General features: G+C 34.8%; 1 protein-coding gene across 3 annotated transcripts in view; it reads right to left on the bottom strand.

The window, feature by feature from the left end:
• Nucleotides 1–25,627, bottom strand: part of ARMC8 (armadillo repeat containing 8) — a 102,952-nt gene that overhangs the window by 36,749 nt on the left and 40,576 nt on the right. For all 3 annotated transcript variants that reach the window (XM_045856700.1, XM_045856702.1, XM_045856701.1), the window contains 7 exons: nt 24,178–24,270; nt 18,989–19,069; nt 17,429–17,504; nt 17,242–17,332; nt 15,549–15,609; nt 13,420–13,620; nt 8,580–8,675 (listed from right to left, as the gene is read on the bottom strand). In XM_045856700.1, coding sequence (XP_045712656.1) covers nt 8,580–8,675; nt 13,420–13,620; nt 15,549–15,609; nt 17,242–17,332; nt 17,429–17,504; nt 18,989–19,069; nt 24,178–24,270 — 699 coding nt within the window. The remainder of the gene's footprint in view (nt 1–8,579; nt 8,676–13,419; nt 13,621–15,548; nt 15,610–17,241; nt 17,333–17,428; nt 17,505–18,988; nt 19,070–24,177; nt 24,271–25,627) is intronic.

Genomic DNA, 25,627 nt, shown 5'->3' with positions numbered 1-25,627 from the left:
GAAAGTGACAAATTCAGCCTGGGTTATGCGTACAAATGCCGCGAGTCAGAAAGGATGCATGCCAATGATGAAAAGATAAGCCAAGAAAACACTGTGAAGAAACCAAGAGAATGAGATTCACTCACTTTTCTATTTAAATCCCTGATGATACGCATTCTAGAATCAGGATCTAGCTTCAACAGATACTACTAAATGGAACTAATATTCTAATATTCACAGGCCACAAACCACATCTGTTTTAGATGAGAACTGCAGACTTTCCCAATCACAGCTTGCTCTATATCTTTGTCAATACTCCAATGTAAAAATTTTTTTCACATTTTCCTTATTTTTTAAATAAAGGATAGTTTTTACCAAAGGCTCTTTTTTTTTTGCCCCTGAAAGATACACAGCTTCTCTTGAAACAGATAGGTTACGTTCTGGAGTTTAAGCAAACGTTTTACAAAATATTTCTTCCCCTTTTTTCACTCTTCCATTGCTATCTATGTCCACATTCACACCAAATTTCTCTAACTCCACAGTCTTGGGAGGCAAGAAGTAGGAGAAACAGTGTATCTCTTCTTAGCCAGAGAACTAAAAGTCAAAACCTCCTGAGGGCTGATCTGCAGGGCCTCCTTTGGTCTTTTCTCTTGGAGGCACTGAACTAAATTAACACGAGGTCTCTCCTGGGCCTGATTGGGCCTGGGAGCAGTGTTACCTCACTTTAGAGTGAAGAACAGAGGAGGGGGTTTTATGGTGGGACTATTCTTAAGCTTCTGTATTTTTCTTGCGTTTAAGCCTTGTTAGGTGATATTTTGTAATTTCTACATCAGGGCCTGTTCATCTTAATAGATGGAAAACTTTCACTTAACTGTGTAGAAGAAGCGTTCTAACCTCTAAACTTTCCTACATTTTGGGGGAAAAATGGGGGCTCTCTTGGCCTGACTTTTCCTTCCCCCAAAACCAAAAATATAAACACACTGTGTCAGAAATACTTATAATTTATGTCTAAAAATAGATCAATACTTCCTCTATAAGATTTCTCTACATATAAAAGTTCAATTTTTAAAAAAGGCTTTATTTATTTTTAGACAGAGGGGAAAGGTGGGAGAGAGGAAAACATCAATTTGTGGTTGCCTCTAGCATGTCCCCTACTGGGGATCTGGCCTGCAATTCAGGTATATGCTCTGACTGGGAATGAGCCAGTGATCCTTTGGTTCACAGGCCAGCACTCAATCCACTGAGCCACACCATCCAGGGCAAAAGTTCAATAATTAATTTAATGGCAGAACGGAACCTAAACACTCACTGAATTATCCTTTCATTTTAGCACAGAAAAAAACATCACAAATTACTACTCAATTGGGAGAACTAGAAATTTCCCCTCCATCTCTATTTTCCAGGGATCTGAATGATGCACTGAGCAAGAGCTGGGCAACACAATGGCCCTTCTCTGCCCCTACTCCTCTGCCCTACAAGTTGGCTGGCTAAATTTTAACATCCAGACATACACAACTTAATAAATACAAGGTACTGTGTGCCAAACACTGCTGCTATGGAGCTTAACTCCTAGTTATGAATGTTACACAGTTTGATAAGGAAAGGATAACTATCAAAACAAGTTCCAAGGATTTAAAAATGTTGCCTCATGTTTAAATCTACTGCATAAAGAAGCTGTCTACAAAATAAAATGATGATATAGCACCTCTATGACATCATTTACTCTGGCAGCCTCCTTCCTTTCTAAAATATTAATTTACAATGTAATCACATTTAGGCAGGTCCCTTAGAAAAATGTTTTCAATTGACACAGAAGTAACACAAATTTTGTGGTCAAAACTTCTGAAACAATTTTCATGTTATGGAAGAAGAAATTAAGAATCCTTTCAAATGAACTTCTTTATAGGAGATGGACTCTTTCAGACTCATTCATATAGGCTATTTTAATTATAGTCACATCTTAATCATATCTGGGTGTAACAGTCATGGCAAATTGGCTTTCAGCGCAGACAAGACATTTTTATACACACATGAGGCCCTGGAATTACTATATAGCAATTTAATGTCTCATCTCTTTAGCTACTTTAAATTGTAAGCTCCTACAAGGTACGCACCAGTCTTCTGCTTTATTCTTGGGCACACAGGAGAAGGTATATCATAAATGCCAGATGAATAAACAGATGTACTTAAAGCATCTCATTACCCACTTTGTACCAAAAAGTATGTAAGATAAATGATGTATTTTTTCTGGTTCTGATGCTTTGTAACCAGATAACAGAACAACCAACCTGTACTTCATACTTTAAAATAAGAACAGGAATTGTAATCAAATGGTTTATGCAACTAGAAGATCACAATTAATAGTGTAACTCTTAATGTTATGTCTCCATTTAACGAAACTCTGAAATCAATATTCATTACTTATTTTATAAATACCTCTGTTATGTATCTAGCATTATCACTCCCCAGGCTTGCTTCTTTCAGCTTGCAGAAGGACAAGGGTCTCAATACTGTGGGCAACGGCCAAACCTGGTTCTGCCACGGTTAACTCATTAAAAATACTTACCAGCATGAACGAATGCTGCAGAGCTCATTTAGAATTCCTTCGCAGATTAGCTTTAAGACGATAACTAACAATTTTACCACAGATTAAGTCAATGGATTCTGAATTCTGAATGAATTTGTTGTTATTCAGTAACAGAGCCAAGTCCAGAAGGGTGCTACTTCTGTGGTACCGTCGAAAACCTTCAAAATGTTCAAGGTGTTTGTGTCAACTTGCAGCCTAAGGCTCAGAAGTAATTCCTTGCATCTGCCTGATTTCATGGCAGAGACAAAATGCAAAATTTTGACACTGTGCTTTTTAAATGACCATTTAGAATTACTGAACTTTGCAAATATTAAAAAAATGTAAATTCATGGTATAATTGTACTGTTGCCCCAAAGACTAATTAGTAATAAAACCAAGTTATAACATATGATTAAAATGTTCAATGTGAAATGCTTAGCAAGTTACTGGGATGGCAGAAAGTATTTTTTAAAATTGAACTAAATGTTAAAATATACCAGTACTTTAAAATCTTGTAACTTTAAAAATATAGAAAAGAATTTACTTTGTTTAAAATTTGAACATATGTATTTAAGAGAGTTTCATATGAATAATAACTCTTTGAAGAAATAGTATCTATGGCAACCAAAAGTCAGATGATCAATACTTGGATGACCAGAGTTAGAATTTGGCTTCCATATTTTCTTAACATAGCTATTACCTATGAATTCAACAAATCATTGATTTACATTGTATATTCTATTTAATTTCCTCCCCCACCCCACAAGTTTTATTTGATGCTTTGAAGGGCATGCTATAAGCAAACAAAAAGTTTTGAAAACTAAAATTTTAAATATATTTTAAAAATAGAGATAAATGTCATTATCTTGTCATTAATAAGAGATAAGCTAAAGAGTGAGCCTCTATGCTTCTGAAGTACAAATATTCTTTTTACTATAAAGAATAAATAACAGAACTGGAAATTTATAGCATAAAGTCACTGTTTTCATTGCAAACTATTTTTATTTGTGCCCCAATGTTATTCAGTTTTTCTAACAGACTTTAAATATATAATTTATTTTAAATTTTCCAATGGAGTCATTTAAGATATTCTAAAAAATGCTTCCATTTATTAAGTGCTCACAGGCACCATGCTAAGTATTTTAAATACACTGTATCGTTATCCTCACAGTGACCCTGCAGATATAACTTCTGCAGGTAGAAGACTAATTATCATTCTTGGTTTTTTTTTCCTTCTATTTTTTCTCTGCCTATACTTATTTTAAAAACTACTCAGTTTAAAAGGAAAAGAATATCCATCCTTGGCTACCTTCTTGACATGTCATATAAAAACAGTGTGATTGGATGATCCCCCGCAAGGAACAAAACTTAAATTTTTATGTTTTCAATTCTTGAAAATATAAAATAAATGGCAGTTAGAAAACATTAAAAATGACAAAAATATTAATTATAAATTATTGATTCAAGGATAGTCCCACTGATATCACCATGTCCATTTTAACTGTTTCCAATAATTCCGTCAGCCCCTAGCAAATTCTTACTGGCCATTCCTTACTCTTCTCTGACTTACAGGTTTTATTATAAATGCTGAGTTTTAAGGCTGTGTCTTATTGTTCTTCATCTCAACGCACTGCTTTCTCTCTTCCCTCCTCCCATCAGATATTGTTGTGAAAATGCCTATACAATGTAGGCATTTCAGTCAATCTATGTAGAATTGAATTAAATTACTGACCTTAAAAATCTGACATTCATTAATTGGGAAGATAATTATTTTATACAGGTGTATTTTACAGAATGGGTTGATTTCCTGAGCCAGGTTAATTTCTACAAACCAAATCATACTTTTAGCCCTAGAAAATGAATGGGTCCAGATTCACACTTGTGAGTAATATACATTATTTTAAAATGACACATTTAGAAAGAAAAAAAAAACTAAATTATAAAAATTATTTCAAAATTAAACAAGTATCATACCATAAAACATGTTCTCTTTTATCTATATCAAAGTGAGAAGACATGTCCTTGGGATTTTCTGCCTCTTGAAAAATGGGAATTTCCTGCATTTTCATTTGCTAAGTGTAGTGAAACCCCCTGCCTATATGATCAGATTTTATTTTCCCTATTTTAAATTTTCTCTCTTTACATACCCATAGAACTGCTAGTAAAATGGTAAAAGTTCTTAATGTAAGGAAGCCTATCTACAACTTAAGGGTGTTTAATAATGTAATTAAGTGCTGACTATGCACCTGACAGTATTATAGATGCTGAGAATACAGTGATGAACAAAACATAAAAAACCCCTGTCCTCATCGAACTTACAGCCTAGTCCCTCAAAAGGGATCTCCAGCTATACTATTAAGTACTCAAAATCTAAGAGGAAAGCTTCCTGAAAGGCTCCATTAGTCAGATACCTCAAAGGAGCAAAGGCTACACTAAGTACTACATTTAAGATTTGTAATGTATATTTTTTTATCAAAAATAAAAATAACACCCTGTTCCTTTAATTTATATTTACTATTTCTGATGTTCCTCAAATTATACTTTCTAAGAAATTCCACTAGTTTCTTAAAGAGAGTAAAGAGAGACAAGCCTTTGAAATTTCCAGCCTCTTTTATAATCAACAGGTACCAACCAAGTGATGCTCTTTACAAGAGCAGTTTTCTGTTATAAGAGAATCAGCTTCACAATTACAGGACCGTCTGCCACCACTACCTCTGCATGACTTAACCACTGACTGGGGTTTTCACTGAAATGCCAGTACTTGAAATAATTTGTAAGGTACCTTAACTTCTTTTTCACTGTCCTATTAACTGAGCTTATGCTTCCTAGTCAGCATTAATATGTGGTAAAAGCTATTAAAAACGAAACTAGACTTTCCCCATGGCAGAGATCACAGTGAATTTTTAGCTTGCATTGCTGGCAGTATAGTTACTAATGTGCTAATGTGCTCTGGGCCCTTCTTCCACTGATCTCTCCATTTCTGCCTCCACCCTTGCTTACCTTAACCAAAATTCTTGAATTATTCTAATTTGAATATGGCCAGGCCACATCTATTGTCAAGCTCAGTGGTCCATCTTTTCTTGGGCTTCTGCCTCTTCACAGCACAGGCAATGGTAATGTTTTCTATTCTCACCTGCAGAACTCCTCACCCTCCTTCACTCTCTGACAGGATGCCACAGGAAGTCAGGAAATCTGTAACTATGCCACAGAGCAATGAAGGATATAAAGCTAGAAAATAGAATGCCAACTTTGCTCTGTACAGGATACACAGAGATCCAGGCATATTGAAGGAATGTCACTCTGTGTATGAGTTCTACATTTTCATTTCTATATTCATTCAACAAATATTTACTGGGTGCTTATTAGGTTCCAGGAATTATTATACACTTGATATCTTTTAATGGGAATACACTAACACTGCTCCAGAGCCAGATTGTCATCTCTGACCTATAGATCATACCTCAGTCTTCAGCTTAATTTTGTCTGGCCCAGAAAGGTGTTGAGAAATGAAATCACAGCAGGCCTTTAGAGGTCTTTAGAAGCAGTAAGATAGAGACACAATTCTACAAAGAGGGAAGACCTGTATCTTTCTCCTTTACAGCTGTGTCTAGTTCTCATCATCTCTACCTCTTAGCTTTAGTTTTTTCTTCTTCATTCTGCCTCATTTCCTGAACTGATCATAACAGGGCAATGGAATATATGTTACTTCCTGTATTTACTGAATTACAGTCCCATTTTCAGTTTAAAAGGCAGATCAACTGAACATTTCATATTTTTATCCTGCCATTAAGTATTTTTGTAGCTTTTTAGTTTTGTGGGTGGGGCCAGTGGATGGGTCTACAGCCCTTGAAATCTCTTTCAGAGACTCTCCATTCATTAACTCAGTGAACTGAAATTCTATCTTAACATGCATAAAAATTGTATTAAAAGATAAAACAATAATACACACTGAACTCCAATAAAATAAATATAATCAAAGTTAATAAGGTATAAGTATAAAAGGTAAAGGTAAATAAAAACCTATCCAAATAATTATGTTAACAAAAAATGGAATAGAAATAAAGGCATTCAAAGGAAAAGGGTTATCATTTTTTATGCATTGAAAATAAGGATTCTCCACTCCTAAGAACATTTTCATGTAGATTTTATCGCAAAATTATTTATATTTTCCATTTTACAATTTCTCTCTTCAGTAATTGTTATGAACTATAAATTATTCAAACACTTAATTTTCCAGAAATTAAATATCTTCCTAAAAAGTCTATGTAATCCCATTATATAAAAATCACAGTATCTTTTCTTCATCACACAAAAAATTATAATTATAACTTATTCTTTATTTATCATCTTTCTACAGAAATTAATCAGGATTTAGACTTACCAGGAAATTATACACATTATAAATACAACTTTTAATAGACTACTGATTATCAGACTGTTGTGCTGTATTTCTAGAACATGATATCACAGATTAAGTCATTAATTCCAAAACAACAGTTTATTAACAAAAAAGTACAAAGAAGTACAATGGACATCCTATTCTCCCCAGCCCCCCATTATGGTCCATCTGTCTATCTCCCTTTTAGTCCATGGCATGACCTTCTTGAGCTAAAGAATGGGTAAAACACTTCTCCTCTTTCTAACGAGCCCTAATAACCATCCAAAAACAAATCATTATGTATATGTTATACAGTCCATGTCAATTTTTCAAAATGTTTTATATGAGTTGCCATAAAAGCCTCTTCCTTTGCAATATACCATGTACCTAAACTGAATGAAACATATCAGAATCAACATCCAGAAATCATGTTTGTCAGACATAGGGAATACCATATGACTAGTATGTTTGCCTTTAAGTAACAGTTTACACATGAAAGCTTAGAGGTGTCAAGAAGGATTTTCATTGATATTTACTAAAGAACACTTCAAGTCAAAAATATCTTGTTAACTGAACTAAATTGAGGTACATGAAAAATATTCAGCATAGTTGTTTTTTGCACTAATTTTAAATCAAAGCTATTCACATATCTAACTTCACTGTTTATTTCAATTTTCTTCAAGAATGGGTCCTTTTCAATTTATTTCATTAAACCTGTGGTTGTTCCATAGGTTTCTACAAGCCTGAGAACTTCTCTGAATCATGGTAAATTCCCAATACTTTATGATTTCTCTTACAAATATCAATCCAGATGGAAAAATTTAGTAAATGCCATGTTCGGTAAAAAATGCCCAATTTATTCTTCTTCTATGGCTCATCAAGACAGAACATGTGGGATTACTTTAGTGGTAGTTCCTAAAAGCCTTGTGTTAAATTTATTAGATTATATATATATTTTTGAGTGGTAGATTCAGTCTTTTGGTTTGAGGAGGGAGCCAAGTCACAGCTTACCACTATACTTTATTTTTTGCTTAAAACTATTCTCATCAAGAACATGAGTTCAGTGTAGGACTAGGCTGTAATAACATAAGGTGCTATACCAGTGATACATTTTTTTGGGACCTAGAAATTCACATGACCACTCACTAAACATAAAATCATCATTCCACAAAGATTTTATTCACATCAAACTTGCACAGTAGCAAAAAAATCAAAACATAACTAAGCCACATATCAAAGAACAATATACAATAGATTTAAATTTCTCAATGGTATTGGAAAGTATTCCATAAATAACATTTACAATTCTAGTGTTAGGTCTTTCAAGGTGTCTGAAGCTTCACAGTGCTAGAATTGATTTTTATCAGAACACATGCAAAAAGGTGCAACACAATAATCCATATTAATGACACAAAAAAGCACACCAGTTATTTGTCATTCCAGCACGGCCATGCCACTCTATGTTCTAAAAACAAACAAACAAACAAACAACCCCCCAAATCCGGGTCCCATTCATTCTTCAATTATGCCTTTAGTCACTCTGCTTTATTATATTCAAACAGTCACTGTTAGTGCTCTTCACCACGACTTTCAGGTTGACGTCACTCCCTGCCTGCTGGCTGTCAGGACTGGGGGACGCCCCTCTCCCAGACTCACCTTCTTCCGGATGTCTTCATCATTTGCTCCGAGAGAGGCATAGAGCTTGAATGCAGCCTGGCGGAGTTCATGAGCATGTTTTAAGTCATGATCAAGCTATGGGAGGGGAGAAAAAGATATGTTCCAAATTAGTCCACAAATTAAATTTTCAATAAAACCAATAGAGCAGAGTTGAAAAAAAAAAGTTTAACATCTATTGACATACTAGTGTTCTCACTGAATTCCTGATTATTTTTGGGTTCTGTTCACATGACTGAGACCTAGCTGTGTTTGTGTCAGCATGATCTGGAATACACGCGCTTCTGTCTAAAAGTGAATGCCACAATATTTGACACTAGTATATGCAAAACTTTTGTGAACCCCTGAGCCATAAAAATCCAGTGATCCTACGTGGTAGCTTTTGTGGCACTAATGCTTGCTTGCACTGGTTCTTTGAAATGTCCTCCTCAAAAATAAGACACGCCCAGGCTGTGCTAGCCCCAGAATATAGCTGACAGCTTGGCTGCTGCTGCAACAGTGTCTTAAGCAGGTTTCCCAAACATTAAGAGCAGTGCCAACCTAAATTTCAGTATATAAATAACTTTTAGAAACAGGAAAAACTTTTGTGAAAATCCTTAATAAACAATGTATCATGGTAATCATTACTATCTATTATAGTTATCTGTGATTTATGTTCAGGGGACTTTGTTTTGATAGATTTATTAAAATTACTTACTGAAATGATACAATTAATGCTATCTTTCCATATGTATAATTGACTTCTAAGGTATCAATTTTCCCTACACCTGATTTATCACCAAACTATCACTAGTAAGAAAATAGAAACATCTTCCTAGGACAATTTTAGTGACTAAGAACCAGTACCTATACAAGGCATATTAATAAGGTAAAGAATTTTATAACTAAGAGATATAACTTCCTCCAACTGAGTACCACTTTCTTCAAATAATTTGCCTTCAAGAGGCTCACCCTTATGAAAAGACATGCATGTATTATTGAAACATTCTAAAACCCTCTTTTAAAACCTCTTTAAGAGCTAACTGTCATATTAGCTACAAACCCCTGACTATAAATAACATATAGAGAGTTTGAAGTTAACTGTCACTGATTGTGGTGTATAAAGATGGGGAAATCCAGTTGGGTGACATTTACAGTAACAAACAAAAGAAAACAAAACAATCCTGAAACTCGAGGGGACTTCTGGCCAAGATGGAGGTGTAGGTAGATACACTGCACCTCTTTGCACAACCAAAAGGAGGACAACAAATAATTTAAAAACAAAAAGCCACCTATAATTGCCAGAAAATCAAACTCTAAGGAAGTCCAACAAGCAAGGAGTTAAAGAAACATTCATCCAGACCAGTAGGAGGGGTGGAGACAGGCAGCTGGGGTGGAGAGGACTCACCACAAGGCAGCTGGCAGGCTGGGTGACCCCACATTTGTGTGATAAACCAGCAGGATAAACCGGCAGGAACAACAACTGGGCAGTGAGACAGACCACACAGCCCAGGGTTCCAGTGCAGGAAAATAAAGCCTTCAAGCCTCCAATTCAAAACACCTGTGGGGGCTGTGGTGGAGGGAGGACCTCCCAGCCTCACAGGACAGTTTGTTGGAGAGACCCACAGAGTCCTGGAATGTACACAAACCCACTCACATGGGAATCAGCATCAGAAGGGCCCAATTTGCTTGTGGGTAGCAGGGGAAGTGACTGAAAGCCAGTGAGAGCTGAACAAGCAGCATTGTTATCTCTTGGAACCCTCCCCCACATAGGGTACCACAATGCAGCAGGGTGGGTTGTCCCGCCCTGGAGAATACCTAAAGTTCCATTCCTTACTACATAGCAGGTGCACTGAGAAAAAAAGTATGGCCCAAATGAAAGAAGAGATCAAAGCTCCAGAAAAAATACAACTAAGTGAAGAGATAGCCAACCTTATTAGATGCAGAGTTTAAAATACTGGTAATCAGGGTACTCACAGAAATAGTTGAGTATGGTTGTAAAATAGAGGCAAAAGTGCAGGCTATGCTAAGTGAAATAAAGAAAGATGCACAGTGAACCAACAGTGAAGGGAAGGAACCCGGGACTCAAATTGACGGTTTCGAACAAAAGGAAGAAATAAATAGTCAACCAGGACAGAATGAAGAAACAGGAATTCAAAAAAATGAGAAGAGACTTAGGAACCTCCAGGACAACTTTAAACTTTCCAAATCATAGGAGTGCCAGAAGGAGAAGAAAAAGAGCAAGAAATTGAAAACTTATTTGAACAAATATTGAAGGAAAACTCCCCCATTCTGGCAAAGGAAATAGACTTCCAAGTAGTCCAGGAAGCTCAGAGAGACCCAAAGAAGTTAGACCCAAGGAAGCACACACCAAGGTACATCATAGTTACATCACACAAAATGAAAGACAAGGAGAGAATCTTAAAAGCAGCAAGGGAAAAGGAGAGAGTTATCTACAAAGGAGTTCCCATCAGACTGTCAGCTGATTTCTCAAAAGAAACCTTACAGGCAAGAAGGGGCTGGAAAGAAGTATTCCAAGTCATGAAAGGCAAGGACCTACATCCAAGATTATTCTATCCAGCAAAGCTTTCATTTAGAATGGAAGGGCAGATAAAGTGCTTCTCAGATAAGGTCAAGTTAAAGGAGTTCATCATCACCCTGCCCTTATTATATGAAATGTTAAAGCGACTTTTCTAAGAAAAACAAGATAAAAAATATGAACAGTAAAATGACAACAAACTCACAACTATCAACAACTGAACAACAACAACAACAAAAAACCCAAAACTAAAACAAAGTAAGCAAAGAACTAGAACTGGAACAGAATCACAGAAATGGAGATCACATGGAGGGTTATCAGAGGGGAGGGGACATGGGAAGAATGGGGGAAAAGGTACAGGGAATAAGAAGCGCAAATGGTAGGTACAAAATAGACGGGGAGGTTAAGAATAGTATAGGAAATGGAGAAGCCAAAGAACTTATATGTACGACCCATGGACATGAACTAAGGAAGGTGAATGTTGGTGGGAGGGGGGTGTGCAGGGCAGAGGGGAATAAAGAGGGGGGAAATGGGACAATTGTAATAGCATAATCAGTAATATATATATATATATATATAAAACCCCTGAAACTCATTTAGGGTAGTTCTGAAGGAAATTCTTAAAAGTAGTTCCAAAAATATTCTGCTCAAAGTCTTCATTGATAGATCATGGGAGGAACCTCCCAATATATAACGAGGAATACTCATTTTGATGGGTAAGTCCTAAAATACTTATTCTTAACAGTTTAACTACTTTCTAGTCATAACAGATATTAGAATATTGACTTGGACTGGTACACCATGAAAATCATGCATTATTAGCATGTAAGAATTTCTCTCTGTGGGTCAATTATTTATCCTTTCACAGTCAGAAACCACTAGATAATCCATCATCAAAAATAAAGATGACAAAACAAACTAATATTCAAGTTTGGCATAAGGAGATAATTTAAAAAAATTATTATTCTAGTTTTACTGTAATGCAAATAAGATGGCAGAACCTTAATAGAAGGGATAATCTACACACTAGTTAAATGATTTGCATGTGCATGGGCTGGAAGTCCTCATAATTATGTTCCCTCACTCTCATGTCCAACAAGGTGTCCTATTTGCCTTGCTGGGATGGTCAACTAAGGCTGTTCATGAGGCCACAGTTAGGACCTGCACATGTTATCTCTGTACCAGTGAGACATGCTAAGTGTGGGCAAGTAACCAGAGGGTAAACAGACAAGACAAATAGTTCAATGTCACCAATCAACTCTACTGGGAAAACAATTGTACTGAAGGATGAGCACACACACCACTTTAATACACAGAGGGCAGTATACATTAATATAAATATCAGTGAAGGTATGTCAGGCCCTTCCTGAGACAGGGAAAAGATATATCCTTAATAGTTTATTTTATTTTCAATATTAAATGCAAAAAGAATAGTTACCTGCCACATGAATTTTTTTGGAACTCAGGGGCATGGAAGAGGTCAAGAAAATCGTTCTTAAAAGTTTACCGTTGGGACCACTGGTATAAAAAATACAGTCACATTCATGAAATAGTACTGGTTACTAATTAGGAGGCAATGCTTCATCTACCATGACCTTGTTAAATAAATGTTCTCTAACATAATATTTATGTCTTCTACTTAGAGAAACAGGTATGACAAACAGGCTCAGAAAAACAAAGTCAAAGAAATATCTACCTATCCTAAGGAACTTGTATTTTAGAAAAAGTTAGCACAATTTGGTCCTTGATGGTCTCAGTCTAAAGATTAAATGATGCTTTAGCTGTCACTAGCAGACCCAAAGGACAGTATGAAACTGCAAAAAGGAAAGAGATGAAGATGGCAAAAGTTAGAAGAGGCAGCAAAAGAGGAAGACAGTGGTGAAGAGTAAAACAAGGCCACTCAGTCACACCTAATAAGAGATCACCCTTGACCTAAAGAATGAGAACAATGCAAGAGAGGTGACTCTGGAAACTTGAACAGTATGACATGGATATTAATACAATGTCAGTAACCAGTTTAGAGACCAGATCCCACTATTTTGAGGTTTTACTTGGGGATTGGGGATCCAATGTTCTTCTTTCCTAATTATCTCCTTAATAAAAATTTTCTGACAATAAATATGAAACAAACTGGACTCAAAAACTCATAAAGCAACATTATTGATGTTACCAAAGGTGAAAGATTCCTTTATTTAAAAGGGCTTTAAACTATAATTATCAGTTGGTTCAAAGGAGTGAACGAACAGTAGGTAAAAGTTTTACAAATCCCTTTCTTTAGCTGCTGAAAAGGAAAAGAAAACATACCCTTTTAATGTCTGTGATGGCACTCACTGAGCTGGGATACTTGAAATAATCAGCAAGCATGGCAATGAGGTGATCGGTAATGCTAGCAATTCTCTGTAGCTCAACATCTGGTTCAATCAGATAGGCGAGTGTCTCAGCTCCTTCAACTCTCTCCTCTAGTAATCTCTCCTTACTGCACATTCGAACCAAACAAGGCAATGTCTGAAAGGTAGTGAAATTAATTATTTGCTTTTTTGGTAAAGGCAAAAAATTAATGGAGAGCATATAGTGACTGAATCAGTTCAATGGTTTTTTGCGGGGGTCATGCTTGTGATCAAGTTCTCAATAAAGACTTACGGAGAATAGTTTTTTAATGTAAAAATATATAAAATTCAGTGCAACTGAATCATCTATGCTAGCACACTAAACTCTAATCATATAATCAAAGTACAATAATATAAACTCTAATTAGGCTTTGTGATCAATTAAGACTAAAGTGTTACTGTACAACGTTATAAAAGACATTTCAGAATCCCTAATAAATCGCATTTGATGTTCCTGTACCACATATGTATTTATTTACCTAACTGTCATGCAGCAATTTAATCAGGAACTATTTTGTCTTAGAAAAAGAATGCTATTTTTTTCTTAGTGAGTAATATAGCTGGGCTGACTTTTATATTTTGTTTGGAGATTAATATCTACAGTTACAAAAAAATATCGCTTTAATAATTCAGTGATCTTACCATTACTCAGATTCCATCAGTTCTCCTATAATGCCAGTGAAATGCATTAATTACAGTTCCTATGTTTCCCACAGAGCTCCTTGGAAAGACTAGTATCTAGTCGTCCAATTTTACTTCTGAAGTCCTTCAAAAATCTTGGTACTGGTCTTAGTTGATTATTTATCTACATTAGATTCCCAATAAAAATATCCCATGTGGAAGTAAAAAACTGAATGTTACAATTATAGGAAGACTTCCTCAACTACCATAGTCAACTGTGCTTTGCTCTTTTCTAAGTTCCCATTCTGTCTTTACCACAGTTTAGCTCTTCATTGATTACTGTTGATTTCAGGCTCCTTCAGTCTTTTCAATACAGGCCTAGACTTCCAAGAGGAAGCCTTATTCTTATTTTCTTTTGAACAGTTACTAACGTTTATCAATACCAGAAATTATGGGATTACTGAATTTCATGCTCATGACTACTACACAAAGAAGATACTATTAACCTAGTTGACCACTGAGGAAGAAAAGGACAAGTAAAGCAGTTAAGAAAATAAACCAAGGTCCTTGCAAAGAAGTGCTTAGCACTGTATGCAGAATTGTTTACTAAAGCACACATTGATCTTTTTTTACCCTTGGGTTAATTTTGAATGCTGATAGTGAGAGATCCCACATTCATAAAATGACACATAATCTATTTATTTATAATTGTTTTGTTCTTTCTAGCAAGTAAGACATTTAATATGTTTAAAATATTGTTATTCTCACAAGAACCCTGTAGGAAAGATGAGCAGGAGTTGTTGCCTCCATTTTCACAATTAGGAGTCTGAAGCACCAAAATAATAAGGGGCATGCCCAAGGTTATCAAGCTAAGCAGTGGTGGCAGGGCGAAAATCAGATTCCACGTCTTGGGACTTTTAGGGCTAGTTTTGTATCTAGGTATTTTTGACTTCTAGATGATTTGGACATCAATAATAATAATTTTATTCATGTGTTATTTATTTATTCTTTCTCATTATGCCTTTTGATTAATCTGCCATTAAGGTGATATAAAGTCTTTATCTACAAAGCTAGTGAACTATTTCCTACAAAACAATGAAAATTAAGGGTAAAATATATTTTCTGTTTCACCTGAATTTTACATATTTTTACAATTTTTACATCCTCCTTATTATCATAAAAATGAAAAAGGTATGACAAGGAAATAATTATTTCATTTTGACCTTCAAAACATATCTAAAACTAATTTTAAAAAACTACATGGTATTTCATTGAAAAGTAAAGGCATGGTGTTTACTATTATTTTATTCTATGTATACATATCATAGTGACAAATGTGTTAAAAAAAAGGAATGCCAAAACTTATTTTCAACATTTATATGATTGGATAATTTTCACATGCTTATAGAGAATTAATTAGCTCACCTTCAATACAATACAGTTGTCATCTGTCCGAATTGCGCCAGCTCTACACATGTAAGTTAAACTGGAATAAGATGGCAGAAAGTTAGTTTTCTCTTGTGTTTTAAAGCTTTAAAAGGAAAATTACTTGCCTTTAAGATTTTATGGGCCAAAAATGGGACAATTACTCTCATTTACTTTGAGGGAGGTTTTGACATTCTCTTATCTGAGGTTCTGTTAAGTTAACAGTCAAAGAAAACTAACTGATATACAGCCAGTAAGCCAGAAATTAAAAAAACAAATAAACTACAAAATTGTTTTTAAATAAATGGCCTAATAGGAGAATAAATTTTGAAGCTAGGTGCTGGGCACCTTAGAGTTCTTTATACTTTTCTCTATACATTTTTATGTTTTAATTTTTTCATAATAAAAAGGAAAAACATTAAAATATAAAGCTAACAAAGTAAGTTTAAAAGAAGTTGAGATGTTCCAACTTCAACAGCAAAAGTATCACAGAAGAAGCATTTAACTTTTAACATGTATAGGTATCCATAAGAAATTAACTAACTATTCAGAAGTTACCAGTAGTGGCTTTAAAAATTAGCCAATGATTTGGTTCTACTGAAAAGCAATTTACCTTCACAATTATATCTGGCTTTGAATAAGCATACAATTACTTTGCACTCCTTAAATAGGTAATAAACATTAAGCACTTCAGAAACTTAATTTATGAATTTCCTTTTTCAATTAGATTCCTTTAGTAAGCTGGGTGGAAAAAACAAAAACAAACAAACAAAAGAAAATGTCCTGGCTTCTAGGGAATGCAATAAACAAATCAATAAAAATTCTTTACCTATATTATAGAGGGTTGAATTCTTTAGAGCTATTACCATAATCTTACGGTGTGTTACCCCACTGATTTTTTAGGTCAGTTCCATGACAGCACTACTTTACTAACAAAGAATCAAATACTCAAAAGAATCCAACAAACAAAAAATACAATATAAAATCATAAAATAAAAACAATTCATGGTTCATAAGTAATTTGCTAAAAATTCCTCATTCTTACCAAAATATTAGAGCCACAGCTTCTTAAATGTTGAAACAAAATCATTCATTTAGCACAGAACCTTAAACAACAGGTGTTCAACTTATCTGTTAATGTACTGATAACTGCAGAATTAGCAAGCACTGAAGGCTTATATGAGCCAGGAGTTATGCTAGTAAGAACTTTGTGTAACTATCTTATAAACTCTTACATCTCTATGAGGATTTTTTTGTTTTGTTTCTTCTAAAATGAGGAAATGGAATTCTCTGAAACCATGCCTTGGATATCAATGTCAATTAATTCTTACTCCATATTTCTGTATCTTTACATTTTCATGGCTTAATACTTTTAATATTTAGCATAATATGTGTTGGTTACTTCTCATCTAATTCTGTATTATTTCAACTGAAATACAGAAGGAGAATATAATAAAGTAATTTTCTGTAGACGGTCTTAAATGTTATAGGAGAATTCCTGTTCTGCACACTACTGAGTAAATGAAGTAAAAACTCACATCCACTTAAGGAAATGTGAGACAACTCCACGACTTTCAAATTTCAAAATCCCTAAACAAGACAGGGATTGAAAGTGAACTAATCAATCTGTCCAAAAATTCTCTAAGATATTGATAAAATCCTATCTTTCTTCCCACATTGTCTTGACTTTTACCATTTTGCTGATGTGAGTTGCATCTCAATAGGCTTATCCCTCTGTAACATCTTCACAAAAATTTGTGGTAACAATTCTCCATCAACCAAAACTAGAAATAAAACAAACAACAAGAATTAAGGAATTCTTAAAATCTACAAAGTTTACAAATTAAATCATGTAGGTGCCACTGAAAGTACCAGCCTACCATTTACCAGGGTCATCGATACCTGGGGGTTTTCAAAAGCTAAAACTGAGAAGCATTTCAGTGCTTGCATTCGAACCTGTAAAAGTAAATGAACACTTTATTTAAATTTTGTAAATATGGATTTTAATGTCTCATAATCTAAACTCTTCTGAAGAAATAACTATTTAAATCTGCTAGAGTACTAAAGGAAGGGCTAAAGGGAATAGAAATAAGATTGGTATATCTGAAGAGCACAGTAAGTTCAAATTAATTTTGAAGTAATGAAAAAGTAAAAGCAGTAAAGTAGCACTAAAATTGAACTAGGTAAATCCCTAATCAAATTTAAAAGAACGCTGTACAAAATACAATGTTGGTAAAGCAAAGGGAACTTAATAACAATTACCAACTGCCTTTCAAGTGGGACATTTCTTCTAAAACTACAAAAGACAGAACTGAAGGAGGAAAAAAAAGAGTACTCATAGTTGTATATGGGATGGGGATGAGGAAAAAAAGAAACGAAGTTACAACAAAGTCTGAAAAGAACTAAACTAATTTAACTTTTATCTAAAACATCTATAAATTGTGTTACCATCCCTCAAAACCAGGTCTGGTCAGGTCTGGAATGATACCAAGGGCCCAAACTCTTGGCCATAGACAACATATTTTACAATCTGCTGGGGATCCTATGAGAGCTGTTATTTTTTTAGCCTTTCTGTTCAGTTTGCACCAAATGACCTAATCCTCACTTCCTCAGCTGAGTCCATATTTGATATTCTTATGTGAAACGTGGGACTGACAGGACAGGTAGACAAGGTGTAAAGAAACATGTCCCTTGCTTGGGCAATACTCCTATCCTTGTGAGCTCTTCACCAAGAGCAAACTTTGGGCATCTGAGGTAGGGACAACATACACACAGTAGCAGGCTGTAATAAAGCTAAGGACCAAAAGAGCAAACCAGAATCAGTACAAGTGGAGAGAAGACAAAATGACGACTTCTCTGCTCTGCAGGAAACTCCTGGTATACCCAGCTCTAATGTGACACAATAAGGACAATGTCCTAATGTTTGCTATAATTTGCTAGTTGAACAACAATGAAATGTCTCAACTTTTACCTAAATGTTTGATAATATATCATGATGATACTTACCTATATATAAAAAAACACAGTAAAAATTTTAATTAAAAAATCTGAAAATTCTTGACTTTTTAACTCAAAATACAAAACAATATATTTTATGTTGATATATATGATGCATATGTGCTATAAGATTGAGTGAGTCACTATGGCTAAATAAACACCTCAAATATGAAATCCAAAGTCTTTCCTGACATAGCAAGCCATTGCTCCAATATACTTCAAGGCACCAGCTTTGGCACAGACACCTAAGTGGAAGAGATTATTAATGATCACAGGTGAAAATCAATAGCAACTCATGCCACAACCATATACTGGAAAAAAAAAAAAGGAAAGACAATACTGATCACAATATCTATCAAGGAATAAAATACGTAATTTTCTAGAGCAATATTCTAGAAATCATATAAAGTATAAAAACCTGGACATAATGTTTAACATCTTACTTTGTAAGATACTGAGGTTAGTAGGTGAGCAATATTTTGAACTGCACCATGGTTAAATAAAATTGTTTGATGATCTGGACCCTATAAGAAAAGAGAATACAGTAACACATTAAAAAGAGCAATGATTCACTCCAATAAAACATTTACTTAAATGTAGAAAACCATACTCAATTCAAGGCAGAATTCTCAGTTACCCTTCCTTCTCTTGCATAAACGCATTCCCCAAAAAGGAAGGTAGACACTATTTTTTAGTCTTGCAAGGGGCTGCCATATCCTACTTCATCCTCATTATGTAAAATTATTGCCTCCTTCCCTCCTCCTAACAAGGGGGCACAGAAGCTATTCTGGTACAGGTCCTTTGCAATTCTTAAATAGATGCTATCACAGCAACAGAACTATGAATTCTGCATTTCATGTGCACACCCTCACCCACAATGGTAGTCTTTCCTACAACATAAGGCTGATGAACTAGTGAGGAGATTTCTAAAACTAAATAATTGCAAAAGGAACTGTAACAGGGACTAACCAATCTCAACACATCAGGCAGTTTGAGCAATGGATGGCAGGAAACACAATACTCCATAACTGAAAAGTGAACAGCATGTTTTGGTTTCTCTTTCTATCTCATTTCTCTTCTTAAAATTACCACTTCTTAGGGTAGATAAGTACATAACAGAAAAATTCAGGTATTTTATTTTTCATCAACTGTTTTCTACTAATCAATTTACTGAAGGTCTTTAAAGTGGCAGAAGCTAAAGATTAAAGAAAGGCTTCAAATTTGCCTCAGTTTTTATTCACCGATTTTATGTTCCACCCACTCAAAATAATGAAAAGTCAATTAAAACCAGGACAAGGGCGGTATGTCATGCTTACCATTCTTCAGAAAAGAAAAATGTAGCTCTGAAATTAGACTATGTGTTTGGGTTTACACAGGAAACCAGATACTACTCTGGAAAAAGCTCTCAGACCAATTTCTCCAACCCACTATTCAGCCAAGTAACAACTATTGTAAGGTGCTCATTCCTTCTTAGACCAAAATACCCATCATTTGAAATGAGGAGATTAGCACTCATACTTCTGAATAACAAAACAGCCATATTCTATTTTATGAATAATAATCCTCTAAATATTTTACGTACTATTAAAAGAGTCCTTTTAAAAAAACTTCAGCAATCTGTCTCTTAATTTCTATGTATTTCTAACTTCTAATTTCTTATTTTTAATCAGTGTATGATATTCCATGGTTTACTTAGACAAACCCCAATTACATATTTTAGGTAGTTTCTAATATCTTACTATTATAAACAATGTTTTGTTGACTTTTATTAAAGCTGTATCTCAGTGAAGATCGTTAGGGAATGAGGATAAATTCTCACAGTACAATTGCTTGATATATTTATTACTATACATCCGTTCAGAATACTACAAATTTGCCCTTATAATTGAAAATACTGCCATTCTTAGGACACATGCTGAAAGTGTGCTCTGTCTTCCCACTCTCATTCTCATCCATGCACCCACAATTATAATTATAGGTACTTATTTACTTGCTATGTGCTGGGTACTGGTCTAAATGCTTTATTTTGAACTGTCTCATTTGAAACACTGGAGAATCTGGCTGATTCATTATAAACACAGTGGTGGATGCAAAATAGAGGCAGACTCAGAGAGAGAAAGCAGGCTGACCCGTTCTGGGGGAAGTGGCAAAGAGGGGATGAAGGGTCAAGCAACTAAGAAAAAAGAAAGAAAAAACTCATGAGTGTGGACAACAGTGTGGTAATCACAGAAGGAGAGAAGGGATGGAGGTAAGAGTAGGGAATGGGGGGAGCTGTAAATGGTAATGGAAAAAATACAATAAAATTAATAGAAAACAGAAAGGTAGTGGTGGAGACTGTAATGGGGAAACCAAGGAAAAGAAGGGTCTCTTAAGAATCTGAGCCATTGTTTTCTTACCTAGTAACAAGCAAGTAAGTAGAATAAACTGTGAAGATGAGCCTAAATTAGCCTTGGCTGACATGTCAAAATACTAAAATTATTTTGCCTTCCTTATAAATTTTAACATCCCAATTTAATAACTGGCAGTGCCTATAAAATAGCTAAGTAGGCAGGGTGTTCCTCTGCCCCTTGCACATCATTGTTTTTCTACCTCTGTATTCAGCCAATCTGTTCCCCTGCTTTGAGATGATTTAATATTAATAGATTTTTATATTTGTCAAGATATTTTATACATATACAAACAAGTACATAAGTATATTCTTTCCCATTTTAATCCAAATGATAGAATACTATATGTGTTTATGTATACTATAAAGTATTTATATATATAGTACTATATAAATTATATATATTGCCCTAAACCTTTTATTTCTTTTACTTTTTCTTATAAAATATCTCAGAGAGCATTCATATCAGTACATAAAGAGCTTTCCCATTTCTTTCTTTTTCTTTTTTTTGGGCTTTATTCCATTGTATGAATGCCCCATACTTTAGTACTCTGTAGTGAGACACTTAGATTGTTTTCGGTTTTTTACTATTACAAACATCATGTCAATGAATATCCATGTGCAAGCATCTTCTCTTCCCTCTGAGAGCTGGATCACTTATGGAATATCTTTACTGATGGAGTTATATTTATAAATGATGACAAGGTCAAGCACAATGCAATTCTCTGAACAAAACTGTTCCCTACTGCTAACAAGATGAACTATACTTTTTTAATCCCCCAAATTCTTTGCCCCAAAGATTGCAGCAAATATTTGTTACTTAAGCTCTTCCTCCTCTTTGTGGCCTTACAAAGGATTGTGTAAAAACAACTGCAAGGAAGAAATTAGTGGCTGCAGCAACTAGAAAGGAGGAGCTGTTGTTTGATTCTTAGCAAGTTTCTCTAGCCTCTCCAAATCAACCTGTATGAATCTAGGGTTATGAAGGCAGCACTCACAGGGTATGAGGCACATAAGCCCTTGTGATCTAAAACTCCAAAAGACAAGTGTCAGAAATTTGAGTAACTGCTTAAGAAATGACAATTTAGAAGTTAGAGCTCCACTTAATATTATTACTAGCCTTTTTTGCTTCTTAATAAATCAGGGAGAGAAAATTTCAAAGATAAAATTATGATTAACTTATCACACAAACACTTTAGTAATCTTTTCTCTTTTTCTGTCTCCTCTCCCCAAACTATGTAAATCTATTTAATAATGATATCAGTATATGTAAATTCATGAGTGAGTCTTAAAACTCTATTATGAATCTTATATGTAAACTGAAAAAGAAAATAACATGTTTTTATAATAATGACAATATAGAAATCATCAGATCAGTTGTTTTCCAAGACATATTGTTAGTATCTCAGTAGAGAAATTAATATTGTATTTTAGGCTATTTCTATTGTCACTGGGTTTATAAATGCCATAATGTCTCCTGAGGTCTAGTTATATCTCAGAATACTTGAATTTGGTCATTTAATTACAGTGGCAAATGCTCTTATCAGGCTAAAAGCAAGCTGAGTTAAGATGAATTTCTCTGTTATCTTTAGTTCTGTTAGCGCCATAAGGGTGCCTCTAAATTCCTGCTCAGCATAAGTTTTCTCTAGCACAAGAACTTGTGATTTAATGGTATTCCTTTATCTCTGATTTCAGCTAAAACAGCACTGATAAGTTTCAGATGAGTGAGCCAAGAAGTGATGAGAAGTTTCTAATGAATAATTCTAAAAGTGATTTGGGTAACTTCAGGAATGGGATTTTTCACACTTCTCATAATTTAACATAATTTGACATGTAGTAGTTATATATACATTCAGGTCCAATTTTCAGTGCCCTTTTGGGGTTGCTATAGTTATAACTAGTAGATGCTGTATTCTCAAGCACTCAGGTATAGATGCTCAAAGATTTTTAATGATGCACAGAATTCTGGAATATCCTTTTCTACCTGCCAGTACTGGCTACAAGACATCATTTCATTGCTGGAAGATTCTAGACCCTGTTAAATTTGCCTCATTTTCAGTAAATGAATTGCAATAAAAATGATGTTTTCTCAAAGCCTTTCTTTGTCCACCTCAAAAGATTAAGGGATCGTCTGATATCCTCAGTCCTCTGAGTCAGAGCAATCTGAGAGGAGAAACCTAAAAAATTTTTTGACAAAAATCTTAAATTCTAAATATCTTAAACAGAATTGCATAGGCTGTGATATTCCTCTAAGATTTGAGAAGTGGTTTAAACATTTAAATTACAATCAATAGATAATTTTTCTGGAACAAAATTATTTAATTTTCATTTATCTGGGAAACTTCTAAAATGTGAACTGTAATATTCCTAGTTTAGTATATATAGGCGTTCACTTCTCTTTCCCTTCTCTCTTATAGTTCCTCAAACTCCTCATTTTGTATTTGGATTCTAAATGATAAGTGAGTAATGTCTTGAATGACTTACAGAATCTTCAGATGATAAACTATTTGGTTAGAAGCTAGAAAATGTGTAGAATTATGAAAGATCTTAAATAATCACCCACTGCTAGCAAAAGAATAACAAGTGTAAACAAACCATGAAGCAGAATATACCTTAGCGCCTCACAGCACTCTTCTGGTTGGGTTCAGGGCCTTTTAATAACAGAAATTTCCTCAACAAAAAGCAGAAGAACCTCCCAGTTCTCCTTGTATGAGATCACTTAAAATGATTTCCAACAATGTGGAAACTGAAGGGGTGGGGAAACCCTCATACACTGCTGGTAGGAGTATAAAACGGTACAACCTCTGTATAAGATTAACACATGGTAAAGTTACAAATGCACACACTCTTTGACTCAGCAATTCCATTTCTTATAAAATACCTTACATACAAGGTATTGTTTTGTAATAATATAAGACAGGAAACAAGCTAAATGTCCAACAACAAAGGACTGGTTGAATAAATTATTGTATATCTATACAGTAAAATATAGATGGCTGTTTATAAAAAATGAATGAGGGAGATCCTTATGTACTGATATGCAACAGCCTTTAAAATATGTTAAGTAAAAAGTGCAAGGTGCAGAAAGTATGTATGGTATACTTTATGTCAAAAAAGGGGGAAGGAGACAAATATATAGTCTGCTTATATGTATAGATAGATTATCTCTGACAGGATACACAAAGAAGGCACATCTCCTGAAGGCGTATAAAGTTTTACATTACAGAGAATATTTATTCCAGTTCTTACTTTACAGCAGTGCGAGAAGATCTGACAGATGTACTCCTGGGTGTAGCGGGACCTGCTAAGCAGTGCCATGAGGTGTGGTATCACCGTAGCATCCTGGAGTTGAAGGGAAGGAGAGCACAGCAACAAGGAACTTAGACACTGTGGAGTACATCTAACACACTATTTCCATGAACAGGTACTGTGCAAGCCTCTTAATGTCAGTAAATCAAGTCTGCTTAAGGAACACAGGAAAACAAAAGCAACATGGCCATCAAAACTGTCTGGACAAAGAAAAAGGAAAAGAGCTTTAATATTTAACCTCAAGAAGAACAGAAAATTCTCAATTTCTTTCCCATAAATAGTCTATATCCCACAATAAAACAAAATCATTTTAGTAAGACTTGACAGAAATCTGTCCTGAAACCAAATGTGAGGTAACTAGTAAGATATACAATAATAGATAGCTTCTAGGGAGGAATCAGTGTATAAAAATAAAACTTGGCAATTATGATCTCTGAGACGTTATGATAAGTATCAGTGATCAGTAACAATCTCTCATAATGACTATAGTTAGCTAATTTCAATCTTCACAACAGCAACTTCTCTTATAGCATACACTCCATCTGTTGTTGACACTTAACAACATACATGATGGTACAGAAGAAAAGAAGAATCCACCCAACTTGCTGCAAGTTTCTCAAGAATCTTTTTCTTTTCTCAGAATGCAAAAGAAATGAAAAATTGAAAGGAGATTTGAAATGAACCAGAGGTGGAAAGTAGACTATGCTCAAGCATCCTTACCAATGCTATCAAGAGTCCTAGAGCTATGCTTCTCAAGTACAAATGTGCGTGCAAATTCCAAGAAGATATTTTTTGTGTGCACATTATGACTCTTTTTGTGTGCACATTATGACTCTTAGGACCTAAGACCATGCATTATAACTAGCTCCCAAATGAGGCCAATATGGCTGGTCCATAGACCACACTTTGACAAAAGAAAACAGAAGGCAGCCCTGGCTGGTGTGGCTCAGTGGACTGAGTGCCGGCCTGTGAACCAAAGGGTAGCTGGTTTGATTCCCAATCTTGGGCACATGCCTGGGTTGCAGGCCAGATCCTCAGTAGGGGGCACTCAAGAGGCAACCGCACACTGATGTTTCCCCTCTCTTTCTCCCTCCTTTCCCCCCTCTCTAAAAATAAATAAATAAAATATAAAAAAAGAAAAGAAAACAGAAGGCAAGGATGGAAACTTAAAAGAATAACACTGTTGGGATGAACAAGATTTGGGGTTTCTCTGAGAAAGAAAAGAATGTCCAAGCTATATAAAAACTAAATAGAAAAAAAGGCTGTCAATTCCCAAGTAGAATTTTCCCCCTTTCCTTGTTAGTATACTCTTCTGTGTTGCCACAAGCAGTTTAAAAACAAAGAAAAACTTAGAAAACCTCAAAGAAAGTCAGGTACTAAATGCATAGAA

The sequence above is a fragment of the Phyllostomus hastatus genome, unplaced genomic scaffold (genome assembly GCF_019186645.2).
Source record: "Phyllostomus hastatus isolate PE091 unplaced genomic scaffold, TTU_PhHast_1.1 phas_scaffold_129, whole genome shotgun sequence".
NCBI lineage: Eukaryota > Metazoa > Chordata > Mammalia > Chiroptera > Phyllostomidae > Phyllostomus > Phyllostomus hastatus.
The sequence above is the reverse complement of the archived record's forward strand: the minus strand, read 5'-3'. Positions and strand labels throughout refer to the sequence as shown.